A 26,898-nucleotide genomic window follows, 5' to 3' on the forward strand; every position below is an offset into this window, starting at 1 on the left:
GAACAGATTCTCCAATTTGTCTATGGGAGCTTGTGATTCGGACGGTTTACAGCCGCAATACAACCTCCCATAGACAAATGGGAGTATGCGACTGCACCATGTGCGTTTGCACAGTAATCGCGGTGTCGGGCAGACATAAGTCCGTCCAACATCATAATTAGGCCCTTTATTATTACTAATTGACTAATAATACATTAGTTGTATTTAATTAACTACCTACTCTTTACACCTGCAAATGCAACACCTCACACCTAATATATACCTTAAACAATACCTTATTTACAAACTTTTCATAATTAATAACCATTAAAATAATTATTATTAATTTAGATTATTTAATAATTATTGTAGTTAAATTCCTACACAACCTTTACCCCTACAAGGGGGCGTGGCCTGACAGCATGGCCAGCTAGTTACATTCCTGTTAAGCTCCTGCCCCTTTGGGTAAAATCCTGCAGGAATCCAGGCGGAACTTTAATTATACCAGAATCTACTGACATAGTTTACCTTCCCTGACCCGAGCGACTCCGAACTTGAGAGCCGTAAGAGTCCATAACCAGGGAAAATGTCTCTAAGAAATCCTGAGTTGCGGCGGCCTGCCTGACTGGAAGATGGTGGCCCCGGCCCTTGCCGGGGATTCGGAGATCTTTGAATAGGCCGAACCGCAGAGATCCAATGGTGAGACCCCTGTCAGAGATAGGGCCGTTATCCTCGATGCTCTGTTTGGGGGCTCTGAGGACAAAGGTCTGGTGGCAAGGGGCTGCCAGAGATCACTCGGTCCTGACAAGTCCTGAAACACTGACACGCAATTCACATGAGCCCCGGTGTTGCTGGGAGATCAGTGCATTCAACCTCACTGGTAATCCTGACAACGAGTCAAGAGTCACAGCTTGTGGTGGCATGGTGAGGATGTCCGCATCAATGGTGAGGCAAGGACTGGATCACGGGATGGGGGGCCGCCAGTTTGGAGGCAGACCCAACGCCTCCTAAAGCACTTTGAATACGTGGCGACCTAGTCTGTAACTTAATAAGGGGAGATCTGTGGCCAGACATACACCATACGTGAGGCCCGGAAAGGTAGCGGGTGAGTTACATCCAGCCCCACCGGTTATCCTGACCAGGTAGCCGTTTGTGGTGATAAGGCTGGGCCCATATCAGCGACGGGGCTAGACCTGGACAGAGAGGCTGCAATGTTCCGGCTGGGGGAGGATACCTGCATACCTGCCCACCTACTGGGGCATTTTCAAGAGCATGGAGGCCTAGGGGGCAATATAGTACAGACCCCAGTTAGTAGAAGAAGACTGGGATAAAAGAACGTGCGTCCCGGTAGGACATGTGGGGACAGCCTGGCCCAGACATAGCTACTGTGATTGTGATGACCATTGGTCTTGACCTGAGATAGCACATTGTGAAATAGCAAATAATCAGTGGACGCTCAACAGCGTGTGGATCCCTTAGATTGGTGAGAAAAGTTTGGAGGAGGCGGAATGGACTGATTCCAGAGATATTGGTTCTTTTAAGGATCCGTTAAGATCAACACCAAGAGTGCCAATAGGAGTAATAGTTGGCACATAAAAGACAGCTGGTGATTTCCCTCCTCGAGTCCCTACCTGACGCCCTGCTGGACCTTGCGCTACAGGCAAAAGAAATAGGTGGACATTGAACTACCACTACTAGTTTAAAATATGGGAAAAGACAAGCCGACAAGAGGAGCACAAGCCAACAAGATAATGCAGCATAGGGTGCCGGGCCCGACTTCCTCTGAACACAACAGACCGGATCCTGAACAATCATTGCATCAGGGATCTGTGGTGTGAGATAAAACAGATATTTTGGAGGCTATAAGAGATTCTTAAGTGGCGATAGAGTAAAAAATGGATAGTATGACCATGGTTATCAACCACCTGCGTCCAGATCTAAGAAAAGTGGCAGACCGAGTTACGGCCACAGAAGGGGATCTAGGCACGCTGCAGGAGGAAGTCTGGTGACTCCGTGTGACAGTGACCTCACTTCAGGAACAATCCACCCATCTGAAAGATAGAGCAGATGATGCAGAAGTGAGGTGGAGGAGTAACAACCTCTGATTTTTGGGATTTCCGGAGAATACAGAGGGTCTTGCGACAGACTTTTTCCTGAAAAACTGGATCGGATCAACTTTTCCGAATATCAGGCTCTCCAAAATGTTTGCCATAGAAAGGGCCTATCGTTCCCTCGGTCCAACACTGAGCCCAGGGTCACCATTCAGAGCTCTGATTGCTCGTTTGTTCAACTTCAGAGACAGGGATATAATCTTGCAATTTGTTCGCACAAATGGTCTACCTAGGTTTGAAGATCGAGGCATTCATATTTACCATGACTGCACCAAAAAAGTTGAAGATTGAAGGAATGACTTTCTAGTATTCAAAAGAAGATTGATAAAGCTCAATATCAAGTACAGTATAATATTTCCAGCTCGGCTCCGCATACAACAGAGGATAGAGGTAATTTTTATAATACTCTGCAGGAGGCTATGGACTGGAAGCACTTGTTGGGCCTGGCTGGACAGCACCAAAACCAAGGCTGGCGAGAACAGAGGAAAAGTTGTGATCGACAAAGGAGTCAGCGTCACAACACCAGAGAAAACGATCCAGGCTGCAGGACTCATCACAGATGGAACGTATCCTGGTGGGTCCAAATGGTACCCTACAGACTGAGGTGGAGGGGATTACAATGCAGAACTGGTTTTCCCTACTATGTTTAGTCCAAGAAACTCAATCAGAACCAGAGGGCAACCCCAGCCAAACCGATGCAGGCTCTTACGATATTTTACGACAAGACTGGGGACTGAATCGCTGGTAGTTATGGGCACTGGAACAGTAGGTACAGAACTGGAAACTAAGGAGAGTTGACCATGGTACAGGTTAATTGGGAGGGGACCCCACCCCTAGAAATCTAGGGGACATAGACTGTCACTGATGTGGTGAGACACTGTTCTGCCAATCTAAAGATCAGACACTCCAACTGTGGTGCACTGAAGCAGCCTTGCTAGACCGCCAGTTAGATGGGGTGGCGCAGTGCCTGACAGTTTGGCCGTATATCAGAGATTTGTTTTTGAGACTTATTGACTACATTTGTTGATTATTAAGTTGTGGGAAGGGATCTAGGGAGGGGTGGGTGGTAGATGTGGGGCAGAGGTCTGAGTATACAGATCAGTAACATCTTGTTTAGACCCATCAGGAAGATATGTGGTGGTAGAAGGGACACTTGATGGATGAAATGGTGCTTGATAAATATGGATGCCCCAAACAGCGATGATGGCTTATTTCTGGGGACGATCCTTGGACACCCGCCAGATTAGAGGCCAAACCTAAAGCAAGAGAAGCCATGTGCCAGATGCTCTTAAACTACAACCTTGTGGATATCTGCCATCATCGTAACCCCTATCAAAGAGTGTATTCTTGTCACACACATGCGACTAATACATATAGTAGATTGGACTATTTCTTCATTCAGAATGGAGCAGATAACTGAATATTGGCTCTATACTTATCTGACCACCCCCCTTGCTTATAATATACACATTGGGCTGGCTGAGATCTAAGGAAACCACTCCTGAGAATAAACACAGAGGCTTTATTGGGTGGAACACACCAGGAAAGGTACCCTCCACTGATAGGGCTAATTGCTAAAATATGGAATAGAGTAATTAAGAGACTTTTTAAAGAAAGGCCAAACGCGCCAGAGGCAGATATCTGGACCATGCAAGAATTGGCCCACATAGAGCAAATAATGTCACCTGAAAAATTAAAGGAGGGGGGCCGTTTGATGTTGACGGACCTATATTCTGTGAATAGGTTTATTACCTACCAGGAGGCAATGGATGCATTTGAGTTGGGGACGGGGAAATTTCTGCAATTTGCAAAAATAGCAGCTATGGCTCGGCAACTATGGCTGACATTTCTAGGAGCCCCAGGGCACACTCATACCTTGGTCACTATGATTGCCATGGCGGGGTGCCAGAAACTTGTCACTCACCGACACAGTGCCCAAGAGTTAAAGTAGGGGAGAAAAAAAAGTGGTTAGTCCACATGAGATGACGAAAAGTGACTAGGAAAGAATTCACGAAGGCATCCGTAAGGTGTCAGTATGTAATAGATTAAAACAAATACAATACAATATAGTTCACATGCCATTAATGGATCTAGGGATCCAAAGTGCCCCTGATGTCATTATATACAAGCAGGTTTCGTACATATGGTGTGGACTTGTCAAATAATACAAGCTTATTGGACAGCCATCCTAGAGAAATTGAGTAGAGTAACAGGGTGAAAAATAGCCCTGGAGATAAGCACTTGTCTCCTCTGACTGATCCCCAGGAACCCTAAATGCAAGACGAGCAGGGAATTCTTGATTCTGGGGCTTTCAACAGCTAAGAGAAGTATAATGATCCATTGGTTGACCCAACAGGGGCCGCAGCTGGACAAATGGAATACAGATTTAAAGGAATGGGCAATGGCTGAGGAGGCGCATATGTGAAATACTAGAAAGGATGATAAGCTCCCAGAAGATTTGTTGGCATGGGGGTGATGATACAGGTGATAGAGGAGCATACCCCGCATCCCAGTCACACATTACAAGACAAAGAACATCATACTAGGGCTACAACCCACAGTCAGGATATAGGGCATGGGGATACCCAGAGACTAATTTAAAGGTATTTTGTACTCGATTAGGTAAGACCTGGTAGGGGAGGAGTTTAAAGGGTTGAAAAGTTATTGGACAATAGACGTAAGATGTGAAATGAATCTACAGAGGGAGAATCTATAACAGAATTATCCCTATTTTTGTATCGAAATGTTGAATAAATAATGCCCCCTGTGGGACATAGGTTTGTATGTGAACCTTGACTATATTTTTGAAATAACAATAGAGAAATTAAAAAAAAACCTTTACCCCTACAAAACAAAAACGCACACCAAAAAAAAGTATTACACAATTTACATAATTAATTAGCAAACAAGTTATTAATATTAAATAAACATTAAGAACCTTGTTACGATCAGGCTCGGAAAGCCTACTACTACTACATGATGGAGGCTTTCCGAGCCCCATTGCGGTTTCAGTTCTGACTGCTGCATTACAATGCAGACGGTTCGGGGTAGAGGTTAATTCCTGCACCGTGTGGCACGCACATTGAGGGGCCTGCTATGTGGTGCAGAGATGAACAGAATCTCCAGTTTCTGGTACGCCACAGCAGAAACTCCCATAGAGGAATGGGAGTATGCTGTTACATTGTAATTGCAGTGTTGGGACCGCCAACAGGAGGTCGGTCGGTCCCGAGACTGCGACGGTGTTGGTCAGAGGCAACTCCAACCAACATCGTAATCGAGCCCTAAATAATACTTAATTAGAATGAATTTACTTCCCAGCCTATAACCCTACAAAACCCACAACCCACACCTGAAAGAAAGCTTTAAAAAAGTCATTATACATTTAACATAATTAAATATCAATAAAAGAATAAATATTAAAAAGGTAATAAATATTAACTCGATATTTATGTCTGACAATATTTTTATTTTGATATTTAGTCCAAATACCGCTGGACTTGGCATAAGTGGAAATGCCACTAATAAAAAGTGTTTAATGCTGTGCTGAAGGGACCATGACACACATAAGCATCTTGTTGGTGGTGAGAGGATTCACCATTTGCAGCTACAAAGTGGCCTGCTTCGTCGACTGTGCCGCATTTCTCTTGTGCTCCATGCCAGCTGCATGCTCATTGCTTGATTCACAGGTTGTGAGCCTCGGTGGTGGGGGATGCACCCTTATTCTACCTCATGAGGCTTTGCAGAACTGACGCCTGCTAGTGTGATGGGAATCACCTGGTGCACGTGACTTCAATGTGTGCTTAGCATATTGCCTCTTTTTCAGGGAGGTACAGAATTGCAAGTCTACTTCATGTAACTTGAAGCTTTTGGTGCGACTCATCTCCAAGGTGCACCTGATCCTGCACCCAGATTGCCAGGGCACAGCCTGAATCAATGTGTAACTGATGGGGTGCCTCCTCGAGCCGAGAGGCTCCACTCCATGTTGTTCCCCATTCACAGCTTGTTCCCTACAAACCCCATCACTGTGGATCAACTGCCTTCTCCCCATCTGACCCTTCTGAAGTCTTCATGTTGCCAAATTAGGAGTAAGAGGAATTGACTAGGCCAGAGGGACACATCTGAGAAGGTTTGGGAGTAGGTCAAGAAACTGTGTAACCTCACTGTGCTTCGCAGAACTGGACTGGTGCCAGAAGGCCCTCGTGGACCCCCGTTTGTATCAAATTGCTGCTCTTAGCCCGTTTCTGCTTTGCAACTTGTTGGTGAACTCACTGAGTGGCACCAAGAACCCCTTTGTTTACGTTTACCTCTTGTTTATGCTTACTGTGCATCCTCACCTGCTTTCTGGAGACCCAGATGAGGTATGACCTCAGTCATGAGTGGCCTAGTGTCTGGAGGGGGAGGCTGGTGAATTTCCATACAGGGTGACTGGGACAGTGGAGGGTGGCGGGAGGCTTAGAGCCACGGGGTCTGCGGAGTGTTATCTATTGACCTGTTTGGTATCAGTGGTACTGCATTCGAATGTCAGGTGTGTATGTTTGTGTAAGTGTCCATATGGATCGCGCTGGTACCTGTCACATTGCGTAGTGGTGCTAAGTAAGTGTGAGTGTGCGGGAGTGGCAGTCTGTGTGGACCACCTGTGCTTCAAGACACTGGTCACCAAAAGCACTTTTCCGCTCAACAGTGGGTATACCCTTGTGGTCTTGTGCCGCAGTGTTGCTAAAAGTTGTTATAGTTGGGTGTAGGTACATGTTACCGATAATGTTGTAACCCATGGTGCACTCTAAAGCTAATGTGTTCTAACTGGTCAGTGTGTTGCCTGGTTTTATGACTGTTTGTAGATCTCTTTTATGGTCTGCAGGCTATTTTAATTTTTTTTGATTTTACTGATAATATCACAAAGATTGCCTACAACAAGTACAAATGCACGTGGTCTCCCATGTCTTACAAAACAGCTATTTAGCGTCATAGCACTTTTTAAAAACACTTTTTGCCATGCTGCAGAGCAGGTAGGCTGCTATAAAACATGGCTAAAAACATGCCCAAAGTCAAAAGATCTTGTATGCGAAAGACCCTCGGCTTCTCAATGTTTCTTTAACTTAATATATGTATGGATGAATGTGACACTGGTCGCCTGGATGGATCAGTGTGTGTGTCGAGGTATGGATGGATAGGAGATGGGTGGAATGGTCAGGTCTTAGGCAGCAGTGGTGGACATGTTATGAGAGGTTAGTCATTCCCAGTGTAACACCACCCTTGGCAGCACAGTGGGAGTAGATGCCTTGTGGGGGGGTCACTGAACACAACCCACTGCTCATATCTCATTGGAGGCTGTCACATAGTCCAGAGGAACTCTGTCAATGAGATTGGGCAAACTGGTGGCTGTAGACTGAGGGAGCTGTCACTGTGGTCTGAAGATCTGATTCTGTGGTCTGAGGGAGCTGTCACTGTGGTCTGATGGAACTATCTTCGTGGTCTGAGGGAGCTGTCTCTGTGGTCCAAAAGAGCTGTCAGTGTGGTCTGAGGGAGCTGTCATTGTGGCTCGAGGGGGCTGTCACTCTGGTCTGAAGAATCTGCCTCTGTGGTCTAAGAGAGTCGTCACTCTGGTCAGAGGGAGCTGTTACAGTAGTCTGAGAGATCTGTCACTGTGATCTAAGGAAATTGTAACTGTGGTCTGAGGGAGCTGTAACTGTGGTCTGAGGGAGGTATATCTGTATTCTGGGGGAGCTGTCACTGTGGTTTGAGGGAGGTGTCACTGTGGTCTAAGGGAGCTGTCACTGTGGTGTGAGAAAGCTGATTCAGTGGTCTCTTCATACCATTGGGCCAGGTGGAGCTTGAGAGAAGTAGAGTGGGGGTGGGGCCAGAGCTTAATTTGTGACAGGGTGCTTGTCACAGTGAAATATTTACATGTTTTTGTACATGAAATTGGAAGACTGTGAATTATAATGCATGCATTTTTCTAATAGTTTATTTACAGTGACACATGGTGACATAAATAAAAAATCTGCCCTGCGTTTACTTTCCAGGCTCAGAGAGATGACTTCAATTAATACTATAACAAAATATTATTAGGGTTCACAGATCTCAGCTGTGACACTATGACATATAGATATGTTATAGAAAAGTCTTACTCTATATAGGATATCAGCTGTGACACAGCTCCTATATCGTAAATACAGTTTTTACACCTTCATTGGACAGTAGCTGCAGCACTTACATGCTTACAACATTAAATTGGTCCTACCCTTCACAAGATATCTCATGACGAACTCTAAAAGCTGCAATACAGTCTTCTTCCTCGCCCAAGTTCATCAGCTGTGACTTCCATACATACTGTAATAAACTGATCTTACACTCACAGGATATCAGTTGTTAACCTTCTATATGTACCGTAACAAAATGTTCTTACTCCTCACAGGAGATCAGCTGTGACACTTCTATACATACTGCAATAAATTGTTCTTACCCTCACAGGATATTAGTGGTGACACTTCTATATATACTCTAATAAACTGATCTCACCCATCACAGGATATGGGTTGTGACATGGGTATGCATAATGTGGTAAAGTGTTCTTATCCCTCACAGGATGTCAGCTGTGGCACTTCTATACATACTGTAATAAGCTATTCATATTCAATACATGATATACCTATATCCGCACTGTAATAACATTTTCTTACCTCTCACAGGATATCAGCTGTGATGTTTCTTCCCAAAATGCCAAAATAGTTCTTACACGTTCACAGGATATCAGTTGAGATGATTATTTTCATACTGAATTACAATCAACTGTCTGGCCTCTCACAGGATATCTGCTAGCACATTTATTGCCATGACATAACAAACTGCTCTTACCCTTTGCAGGATATAGGTTGTGGCACTTCCTTGAATGTGAGCTCAGGAGAAGTGTACTCAGAGTGAACCAGGAGCACGCCTCCCAGGATGAGGTCTCCATCGCGGACAAAAGAGTTGAGTTTCAATGTCTGCAGCTTGCAGGCTGGCATCAGAGCCCTCACTCTGGCACAGACCAGTAGGACAATCACTCTACAGGCCCAGCCACCCATTGATTGGACTGCTGGGCTGTCTGTGGAGCACTGGGGTTGACTCTGTGAAGCAGAGAATCTACAAAGTGAGTGACTCTGTGTATGTGAAGCAGAGAATCTGCACTGGGAATGACTCTGCGCTAATAAAGCAGGTCATCTACATGGGGAGCTGAGCCCAGATCCTCTTCAGCAGATATTTAAAGGTGGACATCTTCCCTCTGAATTCCAAAGTAGAGCTTCTTTCAAGGCTGCTTCTCCTCGGTGTGTGCCCTGCACTGTATGTAGTTTAATATTTAGGGTGAGTAGACAACAGTAGCAATGTATATGTCAATGCCCTTGTGCTGGCTCTGCATCAAGCAACACTATACACCTTCTCTCCCTGGCAGGGTTTTTTATTACATGCGTCCAGGATCAGCTGCTGTTTATTCTACAAGGGATTTATGAACTCTGTAATTTTAATTGCTATACTTACACCTTCCAGGCTTCTTCTTTCCCATCACAGGGAAATAGGGTGATTTCTGATAATGAGTAGGTACCATATGTAATTATTATAATAATGAAGAAAGACTACAATGTATTCTGACCTAGAGGAGTAAAGAGGCCTGGAGCTAAATATATGAATCAATAAACATATTTCATTAAAATACTCAAATTCTACCTGGCCTGACCAAGTAACATTCAGATATTTTTGGACTGAGTTAAAAAACAAGCATTCACTGGCCTAGAGTTACTATTGATTAATGTGGGAGCTCGCATTGCAATGCAAAGTAGGGAGACCAGGTAGCCTGAGGGCAAATTTTGGACTTAAAAGTGGCACAGCTGCCACTCAGACCTCAGGTCACGCCTGCACTTTATAGAGGAGCAAAGAAAAGATGTTTTAAGGCATGAGCAAAGTTGGTACTTTTCCAGTGCCCCCACCTTCCATGTGGGCCCCCGGGACATTGAAATTTCTCTCTGCCTCTCTTCTGTGTATTTCTGTAGTTTAACCTTTAACACATCATTTAATATTGTTAGCAAAATAAGGCTTGGATTAGCAAAAAGACTAAGGCAATTCAATGTTTTCCAAACAGTGGGTTCAAAAATATAGGGCCATATTAGCAGGGCGGGCGATATGAAATTAGCGCCGCTTTTCCTCACTCCAGCAGCGATCAGCGATAATTATCGATGTCGCTTGCTAATATGCCCCAAATTTTGCATGGGGCCCCAAAACCTTTAAGTTATCATGAGAAGGAGGACTTCCCTGCGGTTCCCAGGAGCTGGCAAAGAGAGGGTGCATCAAAGAGTTGGCTGCACCTGCTGGTCCTTCTGTTAACAAGTGTCAAAACAAAATCTCCCCTTGGGGTAAATTTTCCACAGCATCCACATTTATATCCACAACATTCACTTCAAAGAGGAGCAAAGAGAAAAATATAAAAATATAGTAACTTCATACAAGATGTACAGTTTATTCAGATATAAGTTAAAAACATAATACACAATATAATTTCATAAAAATTAATGCAATAGTACATGTAAAAAATATACACAAGTGGGAAACAGAAAGAAGGAAAGTATGATTCCTATTAAACTGAGGCAGATACAATAGTCCAACATAAAATCCAACTCTAATGCATGTAAGACTATCTTGGTTAGAGTTGTTGTTTCACAGACTTAGCGTATCCCTACTCAGGGATTGCATCGACGCGTTTCGGTGGGCATATATTTTAAAGAGCCAACACCTTCTTCAGGATGGATTATATGAATCCCACAAATACATTAAATATCTGAAATATAAAAACAATACACAGTATAAGATACATATTTATGAAATTACATATAAACAGACATTTTTTTTATAAAACCAGAATTGTATTTTTACAAAGCCTCAGAGCTCCAAACTTTATCACCCTACTCACATTCATACACATGTTCAACTTTTTGATCGCATTGCATTTCATAAAGTCCATATAAACATCGTTAGACTGGATCAATGTATGTGTACCTCCATGGTACTTATTACCCATTCAAGGAATGATACTAACATACCCCTGCTCTATTTATTATTAAGCATTATTCTGATCAATACTGTCAAAGGACATGTAGATATTACTGCTCCCTTATTATGTGGCAGTATTGGACATGATTATCTATTGGCTAATTGATATAGATAATAGTCAACGTGTTATTACCTCAAAAGGGGTCACACAGAACATCCAGATATCCAAACATGTCACCGCGATACCGTTATATGGTTATCTGATGATCTACGTTTGGGGTAAAGAAACAAAAAAGAGCACTGTTCTAATATGCACCAAACTCATATGCTCAAAATAAGATAAAAACATCCTTATGTCACACACTTTTTTTAGACAGTAGTAACTTCCACAGATAGCCTCACAGAGTCAAGACTACCCAATATTGCGCCACGGTAGTCATCAATATTAAATCTGGAATATAGAATGAGATACACCTTATATTCATTACTACCTTAGAGGGCATGACTCAACATAAGACATTGAATCTTCCTTATTTCTTAAAATGTTTCTAAAAACGAAAATATAACCTTTTTTATGGTGTGTGTCCCCCATCAGGGTGATAGTATTATCTCACACACATATGTCTTACGCCATAAATCCATATCCCTATTTCTTATATGCATATCTTTAATACCAGATTTGATGTACATACGATAAAAAACTGCACAGTGGTCGTATATGTAGAGTTTACGTTCTAGTGTATGCACGGCGCGTCATGACGTGACGTGCTGGCGGCCATCTTTAGGATGCACGCGCAGAGTAGGAATTTGGCGCGAGTCTCGGAGCACAGTTGCACCGGCTCGGCACTCTCTGGGAGAGTACACAATAAATACAGCTTGCCACTGATCACGGTGTCCTGTCGTTCCTGGGGGGGCCCCCTGGCATCTTTACAATGGCGACAAGGATGGGATGAGGACATAAAGGAGAAAAAAAAAAACTGAAAAAAAAACCGAACTGGACAGCAGATAGACCACAAAACAGAAACCAAGGGCCATATGCATCACGAGAATCACCTACTTGTAAGCAGCCACCACATACAGGCAAGTGGACTCCTGAGAGCGCGGCAGAGCCTACAGGCACACTGGGGGAGTTAATTGGAGCATAGAGGAAGTAATATAAGAGCTTGCAGAGGGGCAGACGACCCTAAACACCCCTCTACACCAACCTATCAAGGGCAGGAGCACTGGCGACCTATGGGAAGAGCAAAGGGGCAGTCACAGAGATCCCCCAGCCAAAAATAGAGAAGCTAGAAGAGGATAGTGCACCAGGCAGCCCCAAAAGCCACAGCAGCACCCCGCCCACGGAAAAACCCGAAAAGATGTGTGCGCAAGCAGCGTCTGCGATGGCCCCTGTGCAATTTTTACCCAAGCCAGGAGAACCACTCATGAGATGGGAGGATTGGAGAGACTATATCGACAACTTCATTGAGGTGTTAGAAGACGAGCACGAGGAAAAGTTTTCAAGCAAAAGAAAGAGGCGAATACTGTTACATAATCTGGGCCCAGAGGGGCTCAGGATCTTCAAGAATCTAGTGCCCAAACAACGAGAGAGCACAGATGACGACATGTATGCCCACGCAATTGAGGAATTGAACAAACATTACAAACTGGCGGTTTGTGTTTCAATTGACAGGTACAACTTTCAGCACTGAAAGCAACGACCAGGGGAGTCAGGGGAAGAGTATGTGGCGGCGTTGAGGAAATTGGCATCCACGTGTAAATATGACACGTTCCAAACCTTCAACCACATTTGGGCCCAGACCTGGAGAAGCTAGACATAATGCCGGTCACGTACAACGGAGATCGCATACCCATGTTGGGATTCCGACCGCTTAAATTTGAATTCAGAGGAAGCACCGCCAACTGCAAATTGTACATATCCGAAAGGGGACCATCGGTGCTAGGATGGTTAGACCAGGGCGACCTGTGCATCAAACTGGACCCTGGAGGTAAGAAGCAGATCCTCCTCACCGAACCGGAGGTATGGCCGAACCTGGACAAGTGGAAGGAAGAGTACCCCAAAGTATTTGGAGGTCCGGTGGGAAAGCTTGAGAAGTTTGCACACAAAATCATACTCAAGGCAGGTGCCATACCAGTGTCTCACAAGGTGAGAAATGTACCTCTTGCAGTCAGAGAGGCGGTACAAGAAGAACTGCAAGGATTAGAAAGACAAGGAATCATTGAACCAATCACGTGCGCTGAGTGGCTGGCGCCATTGGTAGTGGTCATGAAACCCAGCGGAAGGGTCAGGCTATGCGTGGACCTACGCGAGTTAAATAAGAACATCGTGGTAGAGACGTTTCCCTTACCAAGAATCGAAGAAATGCTGGCCAAGACGAGAGGGGTCAAGTGGTACTCTACCATTGATTTGACCTCAGGATACCATCAAATTGCATTACACCCGGAGAGCAGGAGGTTGACTTCATTCATTACCCCCTTCGGGTGCTACCAATTCGGACGTATGGACTGGCATCGGCGGCAGCGGTGTTCCAGAAATTGATGCACCAGCTGTTCAAGAATATAGACGGCATCCAGTATTTCCAGGATGACATCCTAGTGATGGGACGAGACAAACTAGACCACGACGCCAAACTGACCAAAGTGCTAAGAGTGTTAGAAGAGAAAGGCCTCACGGCGGAGTGGGAGAAGTGCCGCCTGGTCATGGAATCAGTGACCTACCTAAGGCATGAAATCGGAGTACAAGGGATCACCCCCAAGGCGGACAACGTGAAGGCGATTTGCGAAGCACCTCCACCCACCAGCAAGGAAGACGTCAGGTCTTTCTTAGGAATGGCCGAGTACTATAGTAAATTCATGCAGCATTTCGCAACAAAGACGCACCACATGAGGAAGTTAACAAGAGAGAGCTCGGTGTTCTGCTGGACTGAGGAAGCACAAGGGGAATTTGAGAGCATAAAGAAAGATGTGGTAGGTGCAATACCCTGGCAAGGATCCGACCCTCAGGGAAAAACCGCACTCACAACGGATGCCAGCGATAAAGGCTTGGGTGCGGTGTTGATGCAAGATCGAGGACAAGGGGTAATGGACACGCTAAGTTTTGCATCTCGTACCTTGAGCGACACAGAAAGAAAATACAGCGTCATTGAAAAGGAGATGCTGGCTGTAGTGTGGGCAATGACGAGATTCAGACAATTCTTGTGGGGCACACAATTTCAGTTAAAGACAGACCACAAGCCCCTAGTGAAAATCCTAACCTCCAGTGGGCATGCGAGCGCCACCCCCAGGATCTCAAAAATGACATTAAAACTACTGGAATTCAGGTATGATGTGGAGTACATCCCTGGCAGTTGGAACAAAGTGGCAGATTATCTAAGCAGGGCGGCAGCCATGGAACCCGGAGGAGATGACCAGGCAGGCGGAGAAGAGATGGTGGCCCTGACGAAGGACCAAGAGAAGGTCATAAGCAACCAGGAGTGGAAGGAAGCATTCAACGAGGACCCAGCCATACAGGAAGTGAAAACGAACATAGTACAAGGATGGCCAGAGAAAAAACGCATCAGTGAAAATCTAAAGATGTACTATGAAGTCAGGGAAGAACTATCTGTGGACGACCAAGGAGTGTTTGTTTATAGGGGGACAAGGTCATTCCCCCAGCCGGCATAGTTCCCAAACTACTGGCGATACTCCATGAAGGCCACTTGGGGATAGGCAAGATGAAACTAAGGACTAAGCAAGGCTACTGGTGGCCAGATATGGACCTAAGAGCGGAACGGTATGTCAGAGATTGCCCACAGTGCCAGGGAGCAGACAAGACACTCAAGCCACTGCGCCCGGCGCTGGGAAGATTTGATCCTCCACAGAACCCATGAGAGGAGTTGCCCATAGACATATTGGGTCCCATCTTGGATGGACAAGGCATTCAAAAGTATGTGTGTGTCCTCATGGATAGATACTCGAAATGGCCGGAGGTGAAGGTGGAGGAAGTAATGGACACAGAGATGATATTAAGGTTTTTGAGCGACACATTCGTGAGAGAGGGCATTCCAAAATCCATCCTGAGTGATAATGGCCCTCAGTTCACCTCAGACAAATGGATCAGCTTCATAGAAAGAAATGGCATTCTCTCCAAACACACATCGATCTATCACCCGGGAGGGAACAGACTAGTTGAACTGTTCAACCGTGTGGTGATGGGATCCGTGCAAGCAGCGATATCTAATAACAAAGACTGGGAGAAAGAAATCTGGCAAATGATATGGGCGTACAGAATTACTCCCACAGGAACTGGATATAGTCCCTTCCAAATCTTGAGGGGACGTGACCCCTTCACGAAGGACAACCGAGTATGGAAAGAGAAAACCATAATGAGCAAATGGTCCCCTGTAGTTGTTCAGGCGAACTTGGAGAAGGCACAGGCCGTCTACGCAAAGCACTACAACAGGCGAAGGAGCGTGAAGGATACCGGACTAGAGGAAGGAGAATGGGTACGAGTCAAGTTGGCAACAATGCAAAGGAAAGGGGATAGCAAATATAGTAAACCCCTGCAGGTGAAGAAGGTGTATGAAAGAGCATGTGGTCTCAGGACCGCATGGCGAGATGCAACAAAGTACTACAGTGGAACAAAGGGGGATAAGACCTGGAAAGTGCGGAGGAGCCCGAGGCAGGAGATGAATGATTGGACGGAGAGATGGACTTGGGGAATGAAGAAGTCAGTGAGGAGCAAGACGACGGAAGTAGCCCCGGAGCGGAGAGAGAGATGAACAGGAGTAAATCGGCGGAGAGCTAGGCCGCGCAGAATGATAGGGGAGGTAGCCCAGAGACTCCTGAGAGAGAGTCCATGGCTACCCCGGTAAGACTGACCTGCAGAGGAAGAACAGTGGTGAGACCAGCCAGGTTTCGAGACTTTGATATGAACGGCGGACTATAAGTTACATCTTTCACTGTTTGGAAAAAAGGGAGATATGTAGAGTTCACGTTCTAGTGTATGCACGTCTGGTCATGACGCGACGTGCTGGCGGCCATCTTTAGGATGCGCGCGCAGAGTAGGAATTTGGCGCGAGTCTCGGAGCACAGTTGCACCGGCTTGGCGCTCTCTGGGAGAGTACACAATATATACAGCATGCCACTGATCACGGTGTCCTGTCGTTCCTGGGGGGGCCCCCTGGCATCTTTACAGTATATTAGCAATATAGGAGTAACAAGAGTCATGAATGGTCACTACTCATACTACACTATGTTCTAAAGGCATAGAGATAATTAAAACGAGCAGGGTGTCTCCTGAGGATAGCATAATACAACAACTTATAGTCTAAAGCACTATAGTAAGGCAGAATGATTAGGCAAATATTACCTGGCTATCATGGCCTTAAAACACGGGCAATAAATCCCAGGCGCCAATATCCGTGCGCTTAAAAAACTATAGAAAGTGTAGCGAGTTACTTCGTAATCCCGTTCACCATAAATGCAAGGCCACCAGCAGCCTAAAACCGATGTAATAAAGAAACAACTGAGAAAAGCATATCAATTTAAAGTATTCTCCCATTTAAGTTAGAACTCTTGTATAGAAGAGCAAGAACATTGCGTGTTAATTTTACATAAAAATACCTGCTTATTTAAAAAAAACGGGTGGCCCGGTCACTCAGACGCCTCGTTCGATCTGTAACAAGCCGCCATTGATGGTCGCATTTCAATGCTGTTCCAAACGTGCATTTGCATACGGCATGAGCTAACTAATTCCGTTAGTGTATCCGGGTCATGCTAGTGCTTCCGGTTTAGAGGAAACAGTGTCGACACATACCCCCGATCTGGGCAACAGTGAAACGGACAAAGAAACCCCAAACTTAGTAATGCTGTGCCTGTGGTCCACTGCTTAAGGAAAAGTCATTCCTGAGCCCCAGAGAGAGAAAGAACCTCCAAGAGGCAGTAGGTTGGCTTAATGTTACAGCTGTGAGGCCACAAAAGCTGAAGAAAGCTTCCTTTGCGAGTGGTAGCCAAACAATCGCTTGACTGCTGCTGTCCACTGAAGTGCAGCCTGGTAGACCAAGTCCTAATGCTCAAAATGTGTACCCGAGTCTCCTGGACCTAGGAGAGTCATCGGACGCAGCTTTATTCACCCAAGACAAACACTAGGCTCAATTCAAGGAAACTGCTGGATTCATTATATCTGGAGACCAGTAGGTCAGTGGCAATTGGTTGCTGGCTAGACTTCAACCAGACTTTGAGAGACATTCACCCCTGTGACCAAAGTCACTCCACTGTGTTTATGGACTGAGAGTTTGCCTTAAGAAGAACCCCAGCACCGGTACAGCCTCTTCAGCTATCTGTATCCCTTGCATCAGGACCACTCCATTGATGTCTATGGCAGGTCACCCATAGAGACTGTAACTGGCCTGGAGACTTGTGTGACTCCAAGGTAACTGTCCTGCGTAGCTTCTCTGGCTCCTGTGACTTGCTCTCTTCTGCAGCTGGTCGTGCAAAGCGGGATGGAGGAACAAAACACAACTATACAAAGCTTTTCAAATTTTTCGCAAGTAACCATATTTTTCAATGCTTCTTTGTGATTTGAATGATTTGAATGAAAAGGAGTATTTTACTATTTGCTTAATACTTTATATCTCTGGAACCCTCTGATGGATTTTGTTAGCATTTGTGCCATCAAATTCTTAAAATAGGAGCTATTTTTATAAATTGGTGTTGGATTTTCTTTGTCTTCTGTTTCTTCGGCTGTTTTGACATTTCTAAATGATTTGCAGTTTTTCCTTTGACAAGCTTGACTGCTTGAAGCCACAGCTAATTAGGGTTGGTTCTGACTGTCCCCATGATGGTTTTGTGAGTTTATCACACTTTGAATATGGAAAGAAAGGGTTAAGAGATACAAGTTTACTCTAAGTATTCCAAATAATATGGAACAAGGCCAAACATTTAAATAAAAGTCTATATGACGCTTCTTATATGACGGGCAAGCAAACATCTCTGTGGCTCTGTCAAACCTGGCCCCATACTTTTTGTTCTGCTGAAGAGAAAAATTTCAAAGGCAAAGTCTTGAGATGCAGAGGGTTTTATTCAGTGTCTACAGAGATACTAGAAGTTGATGGTCTTCTCTTGCTGGGTCCTTTCAGGGGTTTGCGTAGGTTCTTCAGGTAACGCCTGATTGACTGTTTGGGGATGGGGTTTGAAGAGACGTAAACCTTGACCAGGCCCAACACTGTCCTTTTTAATACATATATTTAATATATATATTTCATCCCTAGAGTAGGCCTGGGACATTTCAGAGGACAGGGTGCAATATATTTAAAACATTGGACATATACTTTTAAGTTTTACATGTCCTGGTATGGGGAATTTCTTTCATTTGTTTTTCACTACTGCAAGGCCTACATCTTCCATTGGATTCCATTGGTTTACCTAATTACATTTAATAATCTGTAACTCCCAACTAGAAAATGGGAAAAGGTAATGCATTCATGTATGGTGTTTTTAGAATTGCAATGTAAAATCCTCTCTTATGGTGAAGCTGTATTTTAGATTATAGTTTTGAAAATGTTACTTTTAGAAAGTTGACATTTTCCTGCCTTAGCCATTTGGTGTCTGCAGCCAGTCTTTGGGTAGGAAGACTGTGTGTAGTTGCCAGTTGGTCTTTGTGTATTCCTCTTAGACAGCCATATAAAATAGCAGGATGGGAGAGAGAAACTGGACATAGCCCTACTTACACTTGAATAAGCTGAGTCATGCCTCCACACACAGGGGTGCAGGCCCCCTGTAGTTAGTCTGGAGCCAGGGCAAGGAGGGCTGTGCACCTGTGCATTTCAAATGAAAGCCTATAGAAGCTGCCTCCACTTTAAAGGCAGAACTAGGGATACATAATGGACCTCTCAAGTTCACTTCTGTACCTGTGGATAGTATGCCAGGAAGAAGGACTGTGCGACTGAAAGGAATGCCACCCTGCTGGACTGCTGCTCTGCAGAACTGCTGCCCTGCTGTGCTGACCTGCTACTTGCTGCCCTCTTGCCTGAGTGAGGACTGGACAAACATATCTTGAACCCAGGGCCACCAGATTGGCTTCAAGGGCTGGTTAGTTGGCCTCCCGACCAAAGTCTCAGGGAAAGAAGGTGCCAACAACATTGTAGCTGCACCTGCACTCTGCCATCTGTGAGTCACACCCTTCCAATTGGTGCCATCCCAGTCCTGGAACCTTGGAAGTGGGCCTAATGTGGATGCAGCAGAACCAACTCATTCCCAATGATGCTTGGCACAACCCTGAGTGGAATACGTATCACTTCTGCTGTGTGGATCTTCCCCATCGCAAGGACTCCACATCATTTCGCAGCCTGCAGTCTCATCCCAACTGTCACTGAGCAATGGTGCAGGCCCTCACATGCCTGTTTACGGCAGCCTCAACAATGATGCTCTACTCTACATCACATGCCTCGCAGCTCCTCAATGCAGGGCTTTGCATCACAAGCCCTAGTTGATGGGTCCTCAAGGCCTACGCTGGACCTTCCATCATAGCCTGACAGCTTCTCGGTACTTAGAAGACTCAAGAAATGGACAGTGGATCATAAAACAACTGTGCAGCACCAGTGCCGTAAATCATACAATTATTTGTAGATAGTAAAAAAAAAATGGTGTGCAAGTTTACAAATGTGCCCCCTCTCCAGAAGCACTTCCCTCCCACAGGGAATATGAGAAATGAAAAAGCTAAATTGGAACTGCAACACCACTTAAAGTCCTGAAGAGCGACCTACCTGCTACCAGGAGGTCGCTCCCCTCACCTCCATGCAGCCCGTTGTGTGACCAGAGCCCCGCCACTGCTACCCTGCAGCTCGCCCCCCTCCAAACCCATTTGACACCGGCTCCCGGCTCCCAGCGGCTCCTCCCTCCCACAGCCCCTCATATGGAGGCCGCGCAGCGGTAGACCGAGCGACCCTCGACCCTGTCACCAGGCAGGTTGCTCCCCTCACCGCCACACAGCTCCCTGTGTGACCTGAGCACCACTGCTGCTGTCGCCCGTTGACCGGTATCTCGCCTGCTCTTTGATTTTATTTCAGTTCGCCTCTGTACCGCCTGCCTCGTTTTTCTTCTGACTATTTCTCTGTGCCACCCCTGCTGGTATTTTGTGCCTGTTTTTCTCCCTTGTGCCCCCTTCTCTTGTTGTCCCTTGCCTTCTGTGAACCCCACCCGCTCCCCCCTTAGCTTCCCGCCGCTGCTCCCCTGCGGCCCGCCCCATTCCAAACCCATTCGACACCCCGCTCCCGCCTCCCAGCTGCTCCTCCCTCCCACAGCCCCTCATATGGAGGCCGCGCAGCGGTAGAGAGAGCGACTCTTGACACTGTCACCAGGCAGGTCGCTCCTCTCCCTGCCATGCAGCCCCCTGTGTGACCTGAGCACCGCTGCTGCTGTCGCCCATTGACCGGTATCTCGCCTGCTCTTTTATTTTATTTCAGTTTGCCTCTGTACTCCTTGCTTTTTTTTTCTTCTGACTATTTCTCTGTGTCCCCACTGCTGGTATTTTGTGCCCGTTTTTCTCCCTTGTGTCCCCATCTCTTGTTGTTCTTTGCCTTCTTTGACCCCCACCCGCTCCCCCCTTAGCTTCCTGCTGCTGCTCCCCTGCAGCCATCCCCATCCATACTCATTCCCCACCCCGCTCCCGCCCCCCTACTGCTCCTCACTCCCACAGCTCCTCATATGGAGGCCACGCAGCGGTAGAGAGAGTGACCCTTGACCCTGTCACCAGGCAGGTTGCTCCCCTCACTGCCACGCAGCCCCATGTGTGACCTGAGCACCGCTGCTGCTGTCATCCTTTGACCGGTATCTCATCTGCTCTTTGATTTTATTTCAGTTCGCCTCTGTACTACCTGCCTCATTTTTCTTCTGACTATTTCTCTGTGTCCCCACTGCTGGTATTATGTCCCTGTTATTCTCCCTTGTGCCCCCTTCTCTTGTTGTCCCTTGCCTTCTGTGACCCCCACCCACTCCTCCCTTTAGCGTCCCGCCGCTGCTCCCCTGCGGCCCCACACGCCTCTAAACCCATTCGCCACCTCGCTCCCAGCTGCTCCTCCCTCCCACAGCCCCTCATATGGAGGTCGCGCAGTGGACGCGTGCGGCAGGAGGCGCCAAAGTGGACTTGGACCCCACCCAGCACCAGATCCCCTGGCTCCCGCACACAAACCACAACGCCCGCCTCAGCTACGACTCCAGCACTCTCCGCGCACTCAACGTCGGATGATCTCGCACCTGCTACCAGGCCACCCCGAAACGCATCCAAGGACCCTTCTCCTGCTGGAACTGCAGCTTCACCAGCATCCGGCCCGCCAACACGCCCAAAAAGGAACCCAACTTCCTCAGATGCATCCTGCTGAACATCCGCTCCACCCGAAAACACGCCGCCGAACTCTGGGACCTACTCGACACCAACGCCCCAGATGTCGCCTTCCTGACAGAAACTTGGCTGAAACCCTCCTCGGTACCTGACATTGCCATAGCCATCCTGGAAGGCCACAAGATTACCCGCAAGGACCGCACCAACGGAGTAGGAGGAGGAATCACCATCATCCACAGGAACACTCTCAAAGTATCAACCAACACCGACGACACCCTCAGCACCGCCGAACACCTGCACTTCCAGATCCACACGACCCCAACACCACCCTCAGAGGCACCCTCATCTACAGACCCCCCGGTCCCCGACCGCAGTTCAGCGACTCCATCGCCGACTTCATCAGCACACACGTCCTCACCTCCACGGACTACATCCTCCTCGGGGACCTGAACTTCCACTTCGAGAACAACAATGACCCCAACTCTTCCACTCTGATCGACAGCCTCATCAACCTCGGACTCAGACAACTCATCACAACACCCACCCACTACGCCAGCCACACGCTTGACCCCATCTTCTCAGCAAGCACCCACGTCTACTTCAACCACACGCCGGAATCCAAGAGAAGGCCCTGGACTGGACCACCTCCTTCCTCTCCGGAAGAACTAAGAGTGTCTCCCCCCCCCCCCCCCCTTCTGCTCCAAACCCACCGAGATCATCTGCAGCATCCCCCAAGGTTCATCCCTTAGCCCAACACTGTTCAACGTCTACATGGCAATGCTCGCCCATGTAGCACAACGACACGACCTCAACATCAACTCCGACGCCAATGACACCCAGCTGATCCTCTCCCTCACCGAAGACCCCACACCGCCAAAACCAACCTCGACGAAGAAATGCAGGCCATTGCCGACTGGATGAGAAACAGCCGACTGAAGCTGAACTCGGACAAGATGGAGGTCCTCATCCTCGGACCCACCACCTCAGTCCGGGACGACTCCTGGTGGCCGACTGCACTAGGAGCACCCCCTACACCCACTGACCACGCCCGCAACCTAGGGGTTCTCCTCAACTCCACCCGCTTCATGATCAAGCAGGTCAACGCCGTCTCCTCCTCCTGCTTAACACCATCCGCATGCTTTGCAGGATCTTCAAGTGGATCCTCACTGAAACGAGAAGGAAGGTCACCCAGGCCCTCGTCAGCAGTAGACTGGACTACGGCAACACACTCTACGCAGGAGCCCTGGCCAAACTCCTGAAACGGCTTCAACGCATCCAGAACGCCTCGGCCTGCCTGATCCTCGACATCACTCCCCGCAGCCACATCACACCCCACCTGAGAGACCTGCACTGGCTCCCCATCAACAAGAGGATAACCTTCAAGCTCCTCACCCACGCACACAAGGCACTCCACAACACTGGACCAGCGTACCTCAATAGCCAACTCAGCCTCTACATCCCCACCGCCAGCTCCGCTCTGAAGACGGTGCCCTCGCCACCGTCCCCCGGATCCGAAGAGTGACCGCCGGCGGCAGATCATTCTCCCACCTCGCCGCCAAGACATGGAACACCCTCCCCATCCACCTGCCGCAGACCGAAGACCTCCTAACCTTCAGGAGACTTCTCAAGACCTGGCACTTCGAACAGTAGAAGCATCCCCTCCCACTCCAGTGCCTTGAGACCCTCACGAGTATGTAGTGCGTTTTATAAATAACATGATTGATTGATTGATTGATTGATTAATTAAGAAATCATTGTCCATTAATCTTTGCGGAGATCTGATTCAAAGAAGAAAGTCGCTTCTTATGCAAGTTGTATGATGAATTTTCTCCCGTCTCCCAATGGCTACACAGCGCCTTTAGCGCCCTGGCACCACCCAAGAACATCTCCACTAATCGGATCACCCCTCGCACCTTGGTTCTCAGAGACACTAAGGGGTCCATTAGGATGGCGGGCGGGCATTGCCCGCCACCCTATCGGTAAATGGGACCGCCCGCCTTAAGGGCGGGGGGTCCCGACGTTAGCATTAGGATGTGCCCGCCACAGTGGCGGGCACATCCTGCATTTCTAGCATTGTGGCGGGACGTGCTCTCAGCACCGCCCGCTACAATGCTCGAAATGCATTTCTGCATTTGCATTAACCGCGCGTTGCCTGCCACTTTTTTAATGCAAATGAAGGGGGGTACCTGTGGTACCCCCCATGTGCAATACCCCCCTCCTTCACTCTGGTGGCCCGCAGGGGCCCCCCAGAGTGAAGACCGCATGCCTTTCCGTGGCTACCGCCAGCCTGGCGAGGGCAATCCGCCCTCTATCCTAATGGACCCCTAAGACTACAAAGGCAACACAGCATAAATTTAGACAGACACTGGCGCAAAAACTACAACACCTAGGACAAACAGATATACAAGGACACTTTAGCCAAATACAAGGAGCTCGTCATCACAGGGAAAAAGAACTTTTACCTAACACAAATAGATTCAGCTCAAAACTCTTCCAAAGAGTTGTTCCAGGTAGTAAACAAACTATCCAACCCTCCTACCTGCCCAAATACTGACATCTTCCAAAGCCTCTGCAACTCCCTTGCCAACTTCTTTGCAGACAAAGTCACTACCATCTACTCCACTTTTTCCTCCCAGGACAACCCCGAACCCACAAACCACCACACTCCCATTAACATCACCTCCACTACTTTTCCTAAATTCAACCAGGTCTCACCAGAGCAGATATCAGAGTTAATCTCCTCTATTAGATCAGGATTGCCTCTTGACCCTTGTCCCCCTTCCATCTTAAAACTCATCCCTGAATCAATAACTCCCTCTCTTACCAGTATCTGTAACTCAAAGTTCCTCACAGGCTCTTATCTCTCAGTTTGGAAAAAGGCCATTATCAAACCCCTCTTGAAAAAACACAATCTCGTCCCCGCAGACTCGAAAAATTACAGACCTATTGCCTGTCTACCATTTCCATCGAAAAATTTTGAAAAACTATTGAACAGGCAATTATCCGAATTCATCAATCACAATCACCTCCTGGATGACCCTCAATTTGGGTTCAGGAAGGGTCACGGAATGGAAACAGCCCGTATCAAGGCAACTGACGAGATCAGGATGATCCTAGATCAAGGCGACACAGCAGTCCCGATACAATTGGACCTGTCCGCTGCCTTTGACACGGTCGATCACGCCACCCTCATCGACCATGCATCCTCCATAGGCATCAACCTAACGGCCAGGGCCCTTCTAGCCTCATTTCTGGCTCATCGCACCCAATCAGTAAAACTAGGCGACTTCTACTCCCCAGAATTTGCTATCCCATGTGGTGTGCCCCAAGGATCCTCACTAAGTCCGACCTTATTTAACATCTATGTGTCGGATTGGCCAGGGTCATCAAAACACATGGGACGAGGCTAACTTCATAGGCCGATGACACCCAACTGGTGCTAGCAGTTCACAATGATGGTGGAACAGTTGCGTCCAGATTCCAGGAGGGAATTTTAGACATCAGCTCCTGGACGACGAGCAACTGCTTAAAACTTAATTCGATAAGACAGAGGTAATGACCTTTGGCACCCTCACCCCAGGGTGCTACCCCAACTGGTGGCCTCACGAGCTGGGCCCCCACCAGAACCCATCACCAAGGTCGGAACTTGGGGGTCCTGTTCGACGATAAGCTCTTTTTCATCCATCACGCCAATGTGGTCGTCTCCTCTTCCTTCTACACCGTAAAAAAGATAAAGAAACATTTGCCTTTTCTCCCCCCCGCCGCAGGTAAAACCTTGATGTCCAAACTAATTCTTTCAAAAATTGATTACTGTAACGCACTCCTGTTGAATGCCCAAGAGAAAGTCCTAAAGAAGCTACAGTTGGTTCAAAACGCAGCAGCCAGAATTCTATCCAGCACCCCCAAGTTCAAATCAATTTCACCTGTCATACGCCAACTTCACTGATTGCCTATCAGAAGCCGCACCAAATTCAAAGCATTATGCATTGCATACAAGGCGATCAACAACACTGGACCAGAAGTTTTAAAACATTAACTATGCCTATACGCCCCTAACAGACCACTGCGCTCCTCCACTGCCCATCTACTTCCGGTCCCAAGCACCAAGAAATCCTCCTGGGGAGACCGACGTTTCATAGTTGCTACGGCCAGACTCTGGAACACCCTTCCACTCCACATCAAAACCAGTCCCAAACTTATGACTTTCAGGAAACAATTCAAAACTTGGCTATTCAACCAGTAGTCCCCACACTCAGCGTCTCTCTTCTGATTTACTCCGCAAGCGCCGAGACACCCCAGGGTATTTGCGCGCTATATAAGTCGCATAAATAAATAAATCATGGCGTCGAGGCAGGTGCGTTTATCAAGCTCTGTAACAGACTGGGCAACTTCCGGGAAGGTAGTTTGGAGGCCAAACTTTGGAACAAAATATCTAATCTAGTCAAATACATTGGCACCATCTGGCCCACTCCTTACCGTTACTCGGAGTCAAGGAATATTGGAGAACAAACATGTCTCAACAGGCATTAAAGACCATAATCAAGCACACTGTCTGTCTATGGGCTTTTCATTCCGACAGGACAAAACTTTCTAGAAGGAAACATGACTGGGCCGTTATTTCTGACCTCAAACCAGAGGATGAGTCATCTTATTTATCAAGCATGTTTTCACTTTTCTGGAAGCTAAAGTTTATGGCCCTAAGGTTGGGCAAATTGCCTTTTTTAGCGCATCTGCCAGAATGGCGGTGCCCCTGTGTCAGTACCAAATGCAGGGTGTGCCGCTACCACTCTGAAAGCATGGGTCATATAGCCTGCACATGCCCCACTTTGCTCAATGACAGAACGATTCTATTAAGGGAGCAGTGGAATAAATTTGGACCTCGCACATCGTCAGGCAATATTAGCTGCTATGAGCTCAGAAAATACAAAGTTGAACATCTGGTTCACTAAATTTGTCAGCAGAGCAGCTAAATTGCTGGGGAAAAGCAGTGCTGAAAATCTTCTGCTGCCTGGTTGTGTCACTTTGACGGCTTAAAACCACTTAACAAACTCTTGCTCATCCCGCGTGGCCCACCTGAACATTGTTTTCAACTGTCAATTATTAGTAAATACCTTCTTATATTTTGTTGCATCCTCTTAGATTTTTAAAGTAAAGCTACAACTGTTTAGTTACCTAAGCCCTCGAACTCTATAGGCAATAATCTCAACACTTGGACATTCTTAACTATAACCCATTTTAAAGTAAGATTATTACATTGCTTCTGCATAAACATTATTTTTTGTTCTTTGTATATATGAATTACATGCTTTTTAACATTTTGTTATAGTTTTTAGTAATAAAACAATAAACTTTCAATTGAAACTGTTGTCCAAAGTTTCTTCTTACACTGGGGCTACCAGCAGCAGGAGGTAAGAAAGCTCTGAAGAACACATCCCTTTCCAATCTATGTCTTGCATGTCCTATAGTCAAACA

The 26,898-nt window shown here is 46.9% G+C and overlaps 1 protein-coding gene across 1 annotated transcript in view; it reads left to right on the forward strand.

Annotated features, from left to right (window-relative positions):
• Window positions 1–9,124, forward strand: part of LOC144774117 (uncharacterized) — a 33,730-nt gene extending 24,606 nt beyond the window's left edge. The window contains exons 5-6 of the mRNA XM_078659142.1: window positions 2,504–2,664; window positions 8,955–9,124. Coding sequence (XP_078515268.1) covers window positions 2,504–2,664; window positions 8,955–9,124 — 331 coding nt within the window. The remainder of the gene's footprint in view (window positions 1–2,503; window positions 2,665–8,954) is intronic.
• The last annotated feature ends 17,774 nt before the right edge of the window (window positions 9,125–26,898 follow it).

This window comes from Lissotriton helveticus, chromosome 8 (assembly GCF_964261635.1).
Source record: "Lissotriton helveticus chromosome 8, aLisHel1.1, whole genome shotgun sequence".
Taxonomy (NCBI): Eukaryota; Metazoa; Chordata; class Amphibia; order Caudata; family Salamandridae; genus Lissotriton; species Lissotriton helveticus.